This window comes from Castanea sativa, chromosome 6 (assembly GCF_040712315.1).
Source record: "Castanea sativa cultivar Marrone di Chiusa Pesio chromosome 6, ASM4071231v1".
Taxonomy (NCBI): Eukaryota; Viridiplantae; Streptophyta; class Magnoliopsida; order Fagales; family Fagaceae; genus Castanea; species Castanea sativa.
The window spans coordinates 59,460,510-59,475,584 of NC_134018.1; the positions used below are offsets into that span (position 1 = coordinate 59,460,510).

A 15,075-nucleotide genomic window follows, 5' to 3' on the forward strand; every position below is an offset into this window, starting at 1 on the left:
TATTAGAAAATATGTTAAAGATGTATACCATGGAAAACAAAGCTAAAAATGGGACATATAAAATCATGGATTCTTCATTTTGCATGCAAGTTTTGTCCCTAAGGACCTACACTTCACAAGACGTGATCCAAGGTTGGTTGTGCTACCCTTCAGGGGTTACAATGACAGGGAACAAATGCAATTGGAGAAGATCACTCACTACGGTAACCAAAGAGGAGAAGGGAAAGCCAATTACAATACATAATCAAATGTCAAGGGTATTATTCAGTCACGCATTCCCCATAAAGAACCAAATATCTAATGCAAGACTCAACCTTTGAAGAATAACTAGGACCCAAAACATAGGTGGCCAACACAAATGTCATAGAACTGCAAGTTTCCCCCAAAAAGAAGCAACAGAAAGGAGAAAACCGCTAGATTCTAAACCCAGCATCAGAAGCAAATTGCATTTTATTAGTAACAAATCGATTTCAATTCCTCAAAGGAAACACACAAAAAAGAAAAAATCATTCACACAAAAATAGCTTACAAGAAATACTGAACTAAACTAAAAAAAAAAAAATGCAGCTGCAGTAGAATTCAAGCCCACAGTAAATTCCAACATCACAAAATCCACAAACCCAAATGGAGAAGAATAAAAAATCCACAATCAAACAAAGGAATTCAAGTCATAATAATCCAACTCACATAGATTGAGAGTCAACCCACAATTCGTAAGATCTCAAAATTCCCAATCCAATTCGACAAAGTCAAACACAAACAATCAATCAATCAATCATCACACAGATCGCACCAAATCGAAACCCCATATATATATGTTTTTTATAATCTTTCTATAATAGAAGCGTGCGTACGTATAAGTACAATCCATATTGACAGAGAAGAAATGAAACCCAGAATTGAAATTCGGTGAAAAACAAGAAGTAAAAAGAAACAATGAACAAACCCCTATATGTATAAAGAGAGAGAGAGAGAGAGAATCGAGTGCGTGAGTGAGAGCTAATTGGAAACGGCAGCGACGATGGGGTTGGGTTTAGGATTGGGGTTGTGGCTGTGGCTGTGGCTGTCGTTGGAGAAGATGAGAGGGAGATCGTGGGACTCGTCGTCGGCGGTGTCGTTGTCGTCGAGGTCGGTGGTGCTGAGGTTGATGCAGGAACAGCGTTCCAAGGAGGCGAAGAAGGCGGAGGCCACGTTGGACCCCACCCAGTTTGCCACCATGTCCAGCTTCTCGCACGTTAACATGCTCCAGGTGTTGTTGCTGCTGCTATTGTTTTCGTTGTTGTTCTCTTTCTCCATCACTAGCTCTTTTGCTTTTGCTTTTGCTTTTGCTTTTGCTTTTTTGCTTTTTCTTTTTCTTTCTTGCGAATTTGTCAGAGGCTGAGAAAGAGAGAGAGTAGAATCTTTGTGTGAGAATTGATTTGCAAAATATAACCGACCAATGCTTTTTTTTTTTTTTTAATCAGTGACTGGAAGCTGCAAATATATATAGTTTTTTTTTTTTTTTTTTTTGTGAATTGGTCAAATTGTGAAATACCAATTTGGCCCATCAAGATTCTCCACAAAAAAAGAAAAAGAAAAAAAAAGAAGGCCCATCAATTATTGGCAAAGTTCAATTTTGGTGGCAATTGTTACTTTCGTGGCTAAACGTGGTAAAAACGACAGGTTATGTCTTGGGTTAATCAGGTTTATGGGTCAATTGAACCTCGGGTTGGGTCGGGTTTATCCATATTTTTTAAACAAGTTTTTATTTTAGTTTTAAACAGATGCAATCTATCAATTGTTTATGAGTTTCTTAATTGTGATTAGATTCTCACTGGTGATACTATTACCAATTACCACTAAACACTTGATATCCAAATTTGGTGCAACTCTTGTTTTAGCTTTCTAGAAGCTAATCTTGGTATAATCTTTGATCTGTTTATAGTGGGAAGAGAAAATGAAGGTGGCAAGTAAAGAATGACAAACTATAATGGAGTCTAACCAGCTGATGTATATATCCAATTTAGTAATTTTCCAACATGTATAACATGCACATGCATTGTACACTAATATTAAAGAATTGAGATTTCCCTTGCTCCTCACCAAAGCCAAAGGACACTACAGTGCTGATGTGAACTCATCAAAAGCACAATTTGTGTGCTTGGTCTCTAGATCCTCCATTCATTCATTTTGATTTATGGTTGTACAATTCATTCACACACATGATAGCAAGCCAGAGTTTGTTAGTAAGCCAGAGTTTGCTTCTACATTCACACACATGATAGCAAACTTGTAAACTTGTAAAAAGTACAAGTTTACATTACTAATAATATCATTCCCACAAAAGAAAAAAAAATACATGTCATGGACCATATCAAGTTATCGGCCTTCTTAAGTACACATGTTCCTGTTGCATTTAAAATAATAGTAAAGTTAGATTACTTAGAAAGATAAACTAAACCAAAAAAAGATTTAAACATAAACATAACATATTAAGTAAAGAAGAATAAGTAAATATTTTATAAGAATTACACCTCAATGTCAATCTACTCAACCTTGGTACCAAATTCAGCACTGCAAATATTCATTCTTGCAAATTATAGCTCAAGTCGGCCAATTTCGTCAGCATCTTTATCTACAATACAATATTTTAATATAACTTAAGGTACCATGAAAGCAAATCAATAAAGAATTAAAATTGTATAATTATGACTATAAATAAATTAAATTACCTTCAAATCCATATAGCTAACTTTTAATACACAACGTAGCTTCCACATTTTCAGGTAAAAGACGTGATCGATATGGAGTAAGAATTTTTTTTTCCAATGCTAAAACTTGATTCAAAAGTAACAGTGGTTATTGGAATGCTCATGAGATCCCGTGCCATTAAAGAGAGCTCTGGAAACCGATTGTAATTCGCTTTCCACCAAGAGCTCTCTTTAATTATCTTGTCTTGTAACACCCTACCCTCTTCTTCACCATCTTCTTTTACTTCATTTTGTTTTAAGCATTTCAATTATCAGTGATGCAAGTTTGATGTTCCATTATGACTATCCGACAAAAAAAATTTCCCACACCATTGACAAATAGCCATACTTAACCCTTCTTCATTAGTAGGCAATTTCACAAATTCAGTCCAAATTGAAGAAGTGTGTTGTTTTTTCCTTTTTTTTTTCCCTAAAACTCTTTTTGGTTTCTTAACCTTTGATTTTGAATTAACTCTTAAAGATGGTAAAGGATTAGTAGAAGTATCTATAATTACAGCATCATTATCACTTTCCAAATTTACAGCCGAAAAACCTGTTGTACTCTAATTATCAAAGCAAAATATATAATTAAAATTCTAGTCTATTTAAAACATCTAAAAAAATTGTGAACATAACTACATAAGACATTCATCCAAATGACAATAAGTCAATGACATTTTCAATTTTTTCAACAATCAAACACACAAACAATTAAATATAATGTTAGCAGAGTAGTATACTATATTACTATTGCTAAATCATGATATTAAAAAATCAATCCAAAAACTAAAAACATTTAGAGATTTAAGAGAATGATGAAAATGATTTAACTTACCTTCACCATAGTTAATGATTTGTGGATGTGCTCCTCTTAAATGGGTCAACAGGTGGCGAGATCTAGGTTGTGTGGCCTGTGGGTGGCGAGAGACAGAGAAGTGAGAAAGCAAAGCAGTGGAGTGTGGAGCATCCGAGCATATATGCTAAGAAAGAGAAAGATTGGTTTGAAGATTTAAGGATTGAAAGAACTAAGAAGAGAAGATTAAAAAAAAAAGAAAAAGTAGAGGCATAGTCACAGAGAGAAAAGAGTAGAGGGTAAAGGCGGAGAAAAGCTGAAAGTGTAGAGGTTGAGAGGCGCAAGCTTGAAACTGAAAAAGTGAGGAAGTGTGAAAAGAAGGGCAGAGGCGCAACACAAGAGACAAGAGTAGAGGGAGTGAGGAACTAACCCACTGAGGAAGTTTTTCCGCTTTGGTCCTTGTGGATGTGGTTGTCACGTGTGTTTCACTCTTTCATGTTTGTGAATTGTGCCTTTGGCTTTGGACTACAGCTAAGCTAGTCAATTGAATTAGATTTTTTTTTTCTTTTTTTTAATGGTTGTGTTGTATTTTCTAAGTCTTGTCTCATTCTCTCATGTCATGTCTGTGGAGGCAGTGGAGCTGTAGCTTTATTGGTTGTGAAGCCCTCAAATAGTCAAATTGCATGTGAAGGCTAAAACTATTGTCTTGTCTTGTAATTTATTGACTATCGGTTTGGTTCTGGTGCTTTGTACTTTATGCACCTAATATCAGGACGTAGTTTAAATATTTGTTTAGCGAATTTTTTTTAACCGGCAAGTCACGGGTTATTCGGATCGGATCGGATCGAGTTGACCCGCAAAAAAAAAAGCCAGGTCACGAGTCAACCCATTTTTGCTTTGGGTTAAAATAATCAGGTTCAGGTCAGGTCAGAAAATTCTAACCTGTTTTGCCATGTCCTATACCTCGACCCAACATAGAGATACGATCAAGGCACTATTGGGGGTGAAGGAAGTGGACTAGTTTAAGTCTCACTTAGGCTAACCGACATTGGTTGGATGGCAGAAATACCATACCTTTTCTTTTCTTAAAGATTGAATTTGGAAAAAATTTCAGGGGTGGAAAGGAAAATTATTATCAATAGCGAGGAAGGAAATACTGATCAAAGCAGTAGCACAATCTATTCCTATATATACGATGGGAGTGTTTCAACTAACTATAAAGATGTGTGAAGAACTTCAGTCCATGTGTGCTCGGTTTTGGTGGAGCCAAGTTGGGAACGAGAGGAAGATTTATTGGTTAAGTTGGGATAAGCTAACTATACCAAAATCTGAGGGTCGGATTGACTTCAAGGATTTAAGACAATTCAATCTAGCTATGTTAGCAAAACTAGGCTAGAGATTGATGCAAGATCAAGAGTCCCTGTTGTTTCAATGCTTCAAGGCCCGGTATTTTCCAAGATGTCATTTTTGGGAGGCCACCGACTCACCTAATAGCTCTTTTTTATGGAAGAGCATCGTGGTAGCCAAACTGATTCTACAGAGGGGTTTATGCTGGAGAGTTGGTAATGGAGCTTTATTCGGATTCTCAAGGATAATTGGATCCCCAACCACCCCACAAATAAAGTCTTGTATACATCACTAAATATCAATGAGGAGATGATGGTCTCTGAGCAAATAGATTCAGACTTACAGTCGTGGGATAGAGATCTTATTCTGCAGAACTTCAATCGAGAAGATGCTAAAGCAATTTTGCGGGTGCCCCTTAGCCGAAGATATCCCAGATTCCATGTTTTGGCTTCACAACAAAAATGGTGAGTACTCAATGAGATCAGGGTCTAATGTAGCGAGGCAGCTGGCAAAAGAGGAGTGGGCAAAGAGCTCTAATGGAGTATTTGGAGGCAACGTGTGGAAAATTTTGTGGAAGTTAAAGATACCAAATAAGGTCAAAGTATATGGTTGGCGAGCTTGCCGTAACATCCTTCCCACCCGAGTAAACCTAGCACAGAAACAAATCAACCAGGATAATTATTGTGAAGTTTGCAAGAATCATCCTGAAACCGAATATCATGCACTATGGACTTGCGGAGTGGCACAGGATGTTTGGGCTGGGTGCTTTACACACCTGCAAAAATGCTCTGGAGGCCAAGCCGACATGCTACAGTTAATGGATGAGTTAATAAATTGACTTCCATTTGACGAGCTAGAATTGTTTTCGGTTCAAGCATGGTTCATTTGGCACCAATGGAATATTGTGATATACGGTGAATAGTTGTAGGGACCTAAGGTATTGAACAAGAGAGCTAAGGATTTTATGGAGGAGTTTTGGAGAGCCAACAATCAGCTTTCCAAAAATTCAAATATGACTGACCCGACCAGCTGGTACTCACCCCCACTATCTCGCTTCAAGCTCAACTTCGACGCAGCAATATTCATGGACCAAGTAACTTCAGGGATTGGCGCTATTATACAAAATTGTTAGGACATATTTGTTTCATATTAGGAACATATGTCATCATGTATTGGCTAATCCTTTGACAAAATATACTTTACTTGTATTTGGGTAGATCTAGGATGTATTTAATACTTCAAGGAACAAGGTTTCAAGTTCAACTGTTAAAGCCATGCAAGTTTGTCCAAGAATCAAGTGATAAAGTGCTGGATTTTAAAGCTCGACAGCTAGTATCTATTGAGGTTTGAAAAGCTTGAAGCTTGAAGCTTGAAGCTCGAAGCTCGACAGTTGCTCGACAGATAGGGTATCTATCGAGAATTATGAAAATCAGATTTTCAGTTCTGATTTCACTCCAATCCGTGAATATGTGTTTAGGCTTTCTTTTCTCATAACCCTAAACATATATAAGGATTATTTTAAGGGCCGTTACAATGAGCACAGTTGCACAAGTGTGAAGCAAAGAGTTGTTTATGCAAATTGTGACCGGAAATCTACTTTGCCCTAGTTCATCTTGAAGAAGCTATTGTGTTTGTACACTGTAGGGTTTTGTGACCAAGTAAATTTGTGATCTTCATCGTGTGATGAACTGAAGAATTTTGTAGCCAACATCCTTCTCAAGTTGGTGATCAAGTTGCGTACTGGGATCCGCACATCTATTGGTTAGTCACGTACTGGGAGCCGTGCATTAAAAGGAGAGATTGTCACTACAGAACAAGTCTAATTGGGTATTGGGGTAAGGGTTTAACTGTAGGTTGGTATAAGATACTATGATTCCTTTACTTGTAACAGCTTGTTGTGATAATAGTGAATTCTCGGGAGTGGTGACCTTAAAATCACACGGTAGAGTTTTTAACTTGGAGGTTTTCCCTATTCGAAAACAAGTCACCTTGTCAAATTTATTTTCTTTTGCATTTTATTTTAAGTTGGTGATTTGTTTGTGCTGCCACGTACACTGCATATTAATTTAATTAATTAATAAACTTGGCTAATTAATCAATTAATTTATCACAAGGGGTCAATACATTTTTGGCCTATCAAGTGGTATCAGAGCAGACACACTCTGATTAGGGTTAATCTTTGCTGTGTGATCCATTGACCTTTGTTGTCATGGAAACTCTTTATTTTTTTGATTTGCATGATCTTGTGTTGAATGATAATGATGATATTCTAGATGCCTATTGCAAGCTTTATAATTTTTGTATGAAATCTCTTGAATGTTCTACAAAATTAAAAGTTAAATTTTAAAAGGTCAAACTTGAAAAAGATGATTTGATTGCAAAATTGGATGAAGCCAATAATTTGAATGAGAATTTTAACAATCAAATTTCATCTCAGTTGGACAAAATTAAGAGTTTGAAAGAGTAACTAGTTGAATTTAAAACTGAAGTTAAAAATTTAACTAGTGTCAAAATTGTTGTTGAGTCTAACTCAAAAGAAAAAGATTTTTACATTCCCCCATTTAAAAGGAATAATGAAGAGTTGAAGGCTAATATTGCTAGGATAGACAAAGGTAAAAATTTTGATGTTAACGCTGAAATTTCTAAACCTATATCTAAAACTCCTCCTAGGTTGAAAGAAAAATCTGAATTTGTCCCCATTTGTCATTATTGTCATATTGTTGGTCATATTAGGTCAAATTGTACGAAGTTGAGGTCTCTATCAACCTCTAAGGTTAGACCTCCTTCTAGGAAGCCGAGTAGCTCTAAAACTGCTCATGTTTGTCACCATTGTGGTTTTTTTAAACACACTCGTCCTAATTGCTTTAAGCTGTATCCTCAAAAGTAAGTGTCCAAACGGTCAAAGGTTTCCTCTCAAAGACTTGTACCTTTGTTTAGAGAGTTATTAAAAGTCTTGAACTTTTTAACTCAATTTTAGGAGAATCTTAATTCTTCTATGTCCTTTAGTAGACATACTAGGACACGTGTCTTTTTATCTTCACGGCCAAAAACTCGTGCTATGTGGGTGAAAAAGGAGCCTAAGACTTAATTGTTTTTTCTATTGTCATTTGCTTTAATTCTTTCTATCTAAAGTAGGACTCTCTTTGCTTGGTTTCTTATCTGCTTTTGGAATCATGCTTTCATGCATTTGCATTTATCTTTCATGCCTTCATGTTGTTTGTCTGTTTTTGTTTGGTTGTTTAGTTTTTATTTTGTTCTCCTTTCAAAATAAAATTTTAAAAAAATCAGAAAAATACAAAAACGGTGTGTGTTTGTGTATATTGGTACTTGTGTACATTGAATGGTCAATGAAACAAAGTCTTCTAAACTTTATATCTCTTATAACTTAGATGAGCATCTCTATGCACAATTAAACAAGTGAGCTTTATGACTTTTGTTTGTAATGAGTAAGATTAAGTTATCTCTTGTACTTAATACTCGTATCACTCTTTTTGACGAAAATGACTAAAAAATCCTAAGAGAAAGACATAAATAACTATCTCACCACTGTTGCCCAACAATCATGAAATAACATCGGTATGCTTCGGCATAGCAAAAGTGCAATGTCAAAAACTTAACAAAATTGGGTATTTATTTTCTCTCTTTTATATGCCTATGCATGATATGCTTAAAAGAAAATATGCAAAGAAAAATTAAAGCAAAAAGAATCAAAATGTTTTAAAATATGATTACAATCATGTATTCTAGGAGATGTGGGAGTTATAGGATGTACCTCGAAGGTGATAGTCTCCATCAAATAGTTATGATCATGTGTGAGTTAAACTGATTTACTCATATTTCAAATCGTCATAACATGTAGACACTTATGTAATCTTATGATGTTTTTCACACATGACACGCAATATTCTTTACTACTTTTGATATATGTGTAGGTATAATGTGATTTGGCCATCACAAGGTATACTTGTGTTAGTGTACTGTCTTGACTTGTTTTTGAAAAATAAAATTAGTTAGACCTGTTGTGTGTGTGCGTGTGTGTGTGTGCATGTGTGTGTTTATGGATCTATGTGCTTAACATTTTTTTTGTTGAGAAATGATTTTTTAGAGCTTAAAATGTTGTTTGGATCCTTGGTTAAGTAGCATGCTTGATTGCATTTATGTCTGTGTTTTTCTCTTCTTTGAAAAACTGTTTTTTAAGCAATCTCGACAGTTGCTGGACACCTCTCGACAGTTTGGCCATCTATTGAGCTCTTCAGCTTCTTTTTATAGAAATCTTGATAGCTTTTCAACAAATTCTCGATCTATTAAGAAACTTTCTGTCTGGCTGATAGATCCTTGACAGATTCTCGATTTATCGAGGTTGGCTTCTTCTCGATAGATTCTTGACACCTCTTGATCGATCGAGATACCCTAGCATGCATTTCATTTTTCTTTGTATCCATAGCATTTTGTTTCATTACATTCATATATTTAAATGGATTCCTTGTGCTCCCTTGATCACTCTTGATCATCTTTATGTATCTCGGGTGAAGCTTTCTAGTTTCTTATACTCTTTGTCAATCATGACAAAAAAAGGGAGAATATGTGATTTCGTTTTAAGATTCTATATGTTAGGGGGAGAAATACATGTCCTTGTAAAAGGGAGTTGTGTTTCATCTTGTTAGGGGGAGTGTTTACCTCCTTGTTGTTGTAGGAGCTTCTTTTAGCTTCTTCTTCTTGTACACCGGTCTTGTGACCATGTTTACATACATTGTGCTTATCTTTGATATATATATATATATATATATATATATGATGTATGTCTTCTTCACCTATCTCTACGTGTGTTGTTTCTTTTCTCTCTTTATACACATGTTTCTTATATATTGTATGAAATCTTTTATTTCTGTTTCACACTAAGATGCCTTGATGAGTTTTGTTTAAAGTGTTTCAAAAATACAGGTTGTTAAAGTCTTTCTTGCCATGAATTCTCTTATTGAAAAGTTTTTCAAGAGTTTGTGTTAGGATAGATTTTATTGTATTCAACAAGTGAGTATGAGTTGAGTGATTTATGACTTCTCTCATATGTTCATTTGTTTGTTGTGATTTTGTCACGGATTGCCAAAGGAGGAGATTGTTAGGGCATATGTGTTTCATGTTAGGAACATATGTCATCATGTATTGGCTAATCCTTTGACAAAACGCACTTTGCTTGTATTTGGGTAGATCTAGGATGTGTTTAATACTTTAAGGAACAAAGTTTCAAGTTCAAGTGTTAAAGCCATGCAAGTTTGTCCAAGAATCAAGTGATGAAATGTTGGATTTTAAAACTCGATAGCTAGCTTGACAGTTAGTATCTATCAAGGTTTAAAAAGCTGTTGAAGCCCGATGCTCAACATGTGCTCTACAAATAGGGTATCTATCAAGAATTATGAAAATCAAATTTTCAGTTCTGATTTCACTCCAATCCATGAGTATGTGTTTAGGCTTTCTTTTTTCATAACCCTAAACATATATAAAGATTATTTTAAGGGCTGTCACAAGGAGCACAGTTGCACAAGTGTGAAGCAAAGAGTTGTTCATGCAAATTGTGACTGGAAACCTAGTTTGCCCTAGTTCATCTTGAAGAAGCTACTGTGTTTGTACACCATAAGGTTTCGTGACCAAGTAACTTCGTGATCTTCATGGTGTGATGATCTGAAGAATTTTGCAGCCAACATCCTTCTCAAGTTGGTGATCAAGTCGCGTACTGGAATCCACGCATCTATTGCTTAGTCATGTATTGGGAGCCATGCATTAAAATGAGAGATTGTCAATACAGAACACGTCCAATTGGGTATTGGGCTAAGGGTTCAACTGTAGATTGGTATAAGGTACTGGGATTCCTTTACTTGTAACAACTTGTTGTGATAATAGTGAATTCTCGGGAGTGATGACCTTAAAATCACCCAGTGGGGTTTTTGTCTTGGAGGTTTTTCCCATTTGAAAACAAATCACCTTGTCAAATTTATTTACCGCTGCATTTTATTTTAAGTTGGTGATTTGTTTGTGCTGCCACGTATATTGCATATTAATTTGATTAATTAATAAACTTGGCTAATTAATAAATTAATTTATCACAATGGTAATACATTTTTGGCCTATCAAAAATGACAGGTGAAGTTATGGCTTTCTTATCAACTAAGGGACCATCGGTGACTAGCAGCGAGGAAGCGAAATCTTGGCATGCTACCGAGTTGCTGAATTTGCTTTGGAGTGTGGTTTTTCAGAGTTGGTGGTCAAAGGCGATAACAAGATAGTCATAAATTCCCTAAAGTCGAAGAAATGCTCGCCCTCTCGATTGGGACACATCTTCAAGGACGTGATTTGTCTTCTCAACAATCTACAATGGTCACAAGTTCACTATGCCAAACGTAGTGCCAATTTGGTAGCTCATTCTTTAGCTAGACATGCTCGAAATGTTTTGAGGGATATCATTTGTATTTTGATTCTATTTCTATTCAATGAAGTTTGAGGATGATTTCCTCTTTAAAAAAAAACCTTTGAAATCAAGTAAATATCATCGTGCCAAAAGATTTATAATTCAATAGTGTAGTCGGCTCTCCTTTAATAGCAGAATTATTGTTCAAATTTTCTCTTTACAATTATTGGACAACATCCAATTTTGATCATAATTGTTAATTTTGTGAATTTAATAGTCACTAAATTTTTAAATCAAGTAGATATCATTGTACTAAAAGATTTGTAATTCAATTAACAGAGACGGACCTACCTTAAGACCGAGGGGGGCAATGCCCTCCCCCCTAACCTTTGGAAAAAAAAAACCCTTTAGTATACAAAAATTCATCAGACCACCCCTTACTGAGCTGCCTTCTTCAAAATTTTATCTCTTCTACTTTGTCTTCTTCTTTCTTCGTCTCTATCCTTTTCTTTGTTTGTTCAACAGATCTGGTTTGGTCCACTTAATTTTCATTTCTTGTTTTATCCGCTTAGCTCATGTGAGAGTAATAAATGATGAAAGTAATTTCTATAACCCTTCACACGTTGTCTTTTACAGTTTTGATTCCACCACCTTCAGGATACGTGTTAAGCTCAAAATACTGTAGCAAAATAGTTTTTAAATGTGTGAATAGTGCTGTGGGACCTAGTTTTGAAGTTGCTTTTGGTGAAAAAAGTACTTGCGAGCCCCGTAAATAGTGCACGGGACCCACTAGAAAACATGGGACGCAGCTGAAGAGTGCTTTTTCAGCACTATCCAAACATAAACTAACGGTTGAATTTCAAGGTTTTGGTTGGACTTTGATAAAGAATTACACATAAACTAACATTTGAATTTCTAAGTTTTGATTGGACTTTGATAAAGAATTGCTCAAATTTCAAATATTGATTGTTCATGCATGCGCAATAGCTTGCTTGACTATTTTAGTTAACTAAATCCAACTCGCTAGAGTGCAACCACAACATGGACAAATATAGAACCGGTTGGAAAAGAATTACCGTTATTTGAAAATAAGCACAATGACCAACAACAGAAAGCGCATCTGGTGTAGTGGTATCATAGTACCCTCCCACGGTACTGACCAGGGTTCGATTCCCTGGATGCGCATTGCTTTTCTCTTTTTGCTATTTTTTTGCTCATTATGAAACATCATTTCTGGCCCAAGGAAGTGGAAACAAATATCTGAACTAGAAAGGAAATCCACCAATAGGCCCAATAACTTAGAATGTAAGGCACAGACAGGTTTGTGAACTACCAAGTAATCAATTAAAGTACTTTGTTTCAATTTTTTCCCCTTTTCTTAACAAAAAGAAAGATTAGTTCATGTACATGCCATCCCACTCATCATAGTTCATACACTTTGCAATTTTACAGAGACGGACCTACCTTGGGACCAAGGGGGCCCATGGCCCCCACCCCCCACCCCCAACCTTTGAAAAAAAACCCTTTAGTATACAAAAATTCATCAGACCACTCCTTACCGAGCTGCCTTCTTCAAAATTTTATCTCTTCTGCTTTGTCTTCTTCTTTCTTCTTCTTTGTCCTTTTCTTTGTTTGTTCAACAGATTTGGTTTGGTCCACTTAATTTTCATTTCTTGTTTTATCCGCTTAGCTCATGTGAGAGTAATAAATGATAAAAGTAATTTCTATAACCCTTCACACATTGTCTTTTACAGTTTTGATTCCACCACCTTCAGGACACGTGTTAAGCTTTTAACCCCTACCTTTTTGCATCTAATTTTTTTTTTCAATATATTTAGACATACACGTCTAAATAGGAACATATTATTATGTTATAAAAAATGGTTAAAAAAATAATTGTTATTATTGGTTATATCATTTTTTTTTGGATAACAAAGATATATCATTTTTAAAGACTCTTAAAAGCCTTACAAATTATATAATAGTTCAAAAAAAAAAAAAAACATTATACCAAACTATTGTTATAAATAAACCTGAAATGGTATTTGATTGATATCCAAACACATTATTCCCTTAACCAAACCAAAACGATCATCGTACGAAATTGACTCATTTTTTGTTTTTAATCTCAGTCGAGGGCTCTCTACCCTCTCTCAACTCTCATTCATTCTCCTAACTGAATGAGTGATATTAGGTATAATATAGATTTTACTACATAAGTCTTATAAATTGATGTGTCATCAATTACAAAAATTATATATAAATACTAATTGATTATTTGTTGAAATGACACTAATTACATTAATTACCACATCAATTTGTAATCTTTTTGTTAAAAATTTTCTAATAGTTTTAGCATCTTTCTAATTTCATATTAGCACGTTGATAGTTTGTTAGTGCTAAATGGATAGTAATTTGCATTTTCACTAAAAAAAATATATTCATATTGGCTCCCGCCCCCCCCCCCCCCCTCCTAATCAAAATCCTGGTTTTGTCCCTAAATTTTACATTGTTTATAAAGGTTCAAAAATACTATGTATAAAGCATTTAGAGGAAAAATTAACTAGAGGCCTGATTTCTGCTAAGATCATTCATATTTTCATGATGTTGTCAACAAGCAAATTTAGATACTGATTAATGATACAATTGATTATTGGAATGACCCCAGTCCATCCATAAACACTAGTCAACGAGAAAGGAGAACACGTAAAGAGTCACAGGAATTGGATCGACAAGTAACTCTTTGATGCTTAAGTATTTTCTTATAATCTACCAAGTGGATATGATTAAGGGCAAAAATTGTTTATATGTTTTTCAATTAGCTGTCCATTTTTTGTGCTTCTTGTGGGTGAAATTCACTTTGATAGTTTGATATCCAAGCTTGAACTTTCAAATTTGAAACATGGCGTGTTCTTCAATCTTATGGAAATGTCCCGTAGCAGTAACGATCCATCCCATGAATCCCAATGATTGATTGGGATTTAAATGACTTTCTATATGAGGAATTTGTGGAATTTCATTGTTTTCCAACCATGTTAGACTGATCTGGCTCGAGCTATTTCTTTATTGGACAAGATACTCTTGCCGAGCTACCAGCCTAGCATAGTTAAGCCAATCTCCCATTGGCATAAATGGAACTAAAACACCTAGCAATAATTGCTTTCCTTCCCTAAATTTTGCTACAAAAGCTGAGCCACTTCGGCGTGTACTCTAAATTTTGCAATAAAAGTTGTGCCACTTAGGCATGTGCAACAAACAATCGCTCAATCCGCTCGAATCTTACTTTTAGTTATAATAGAAACTCATTAAGAGAGTTAATTGAAACAAATTAAAGGGAAATTACACTCTCCGTCCTTGAGGTTTAGAGAAATGACACTCATCCCCAAACTTGAAAGGAAAAAAGACTCATTTCTCTTGAAATTTGAAAAAAATAACACCCCCCTTTCTGTTAATATTAATAACAGAATATTTCAATTTTTTAAAAGATTCTCTCCACCAAAGTTTAACTATGGTTAATGAAAAAAGTATTCACATAAAATAAAATAAAATAAAAACATCTCCAATATTAATATAAGAATATTTCTGTCATAAACCAATAATAATAATGTTTAGGAAAAAACTTTTTTACACATCTGTGCATCAAAGCTTATAAAAATAAAAAGTGTTGGTTCAATTGAGATCAGCCCAGAAGGCCATGTTGGGTGTGAGTGGCACTAGCTCGTTTTCCTTCCACTACCAGGAAGGAGAGGTAGTCGCTGCTCTGTGAATCCAGCCTCACGCTGTGCCCTCTTCTCTAGGAGCAACGA

At 35.2% G+C, this 15,075-nt stretch overlaps 1 protein-coding gene and 1 non-coding gene across 2 annotated transcripts; one reads left to right on the forward strand and one right to left on the reverse strand.

Annotated features, from left to right (window-relative positions):
• Positions 1-789: 789 nt before the first annotated feature.
• On the reverse strand, positions 790-1,439 carry LOC142640959 (uncharacterized). Its single transcript, XM_075815300.1, has one exon. The coding sequence runs from the start codon at positions 1,294-1,296 to the stop codon at positions 1,000-1,002; it is 297 nt and encodes a 98-aa protein (XP_075671415.1). The 5' UTR covers positions 1,297-1,439; the 3' UTR covers positions 790-999.
• Positions 1,440-12,383: 10,944 nt separating this feature from the next.
• Positions 12,384-12,454, forward strand: TRNAG-CCC (transfer RNA glycine (anticodon CCC)). The gene has a single exon. It is a non-coding gene; the product is annotated as a tRNA-Gly (tRNA).
• Positions 12,455-15,075: the final 2,621 nt, after the last annotated feature.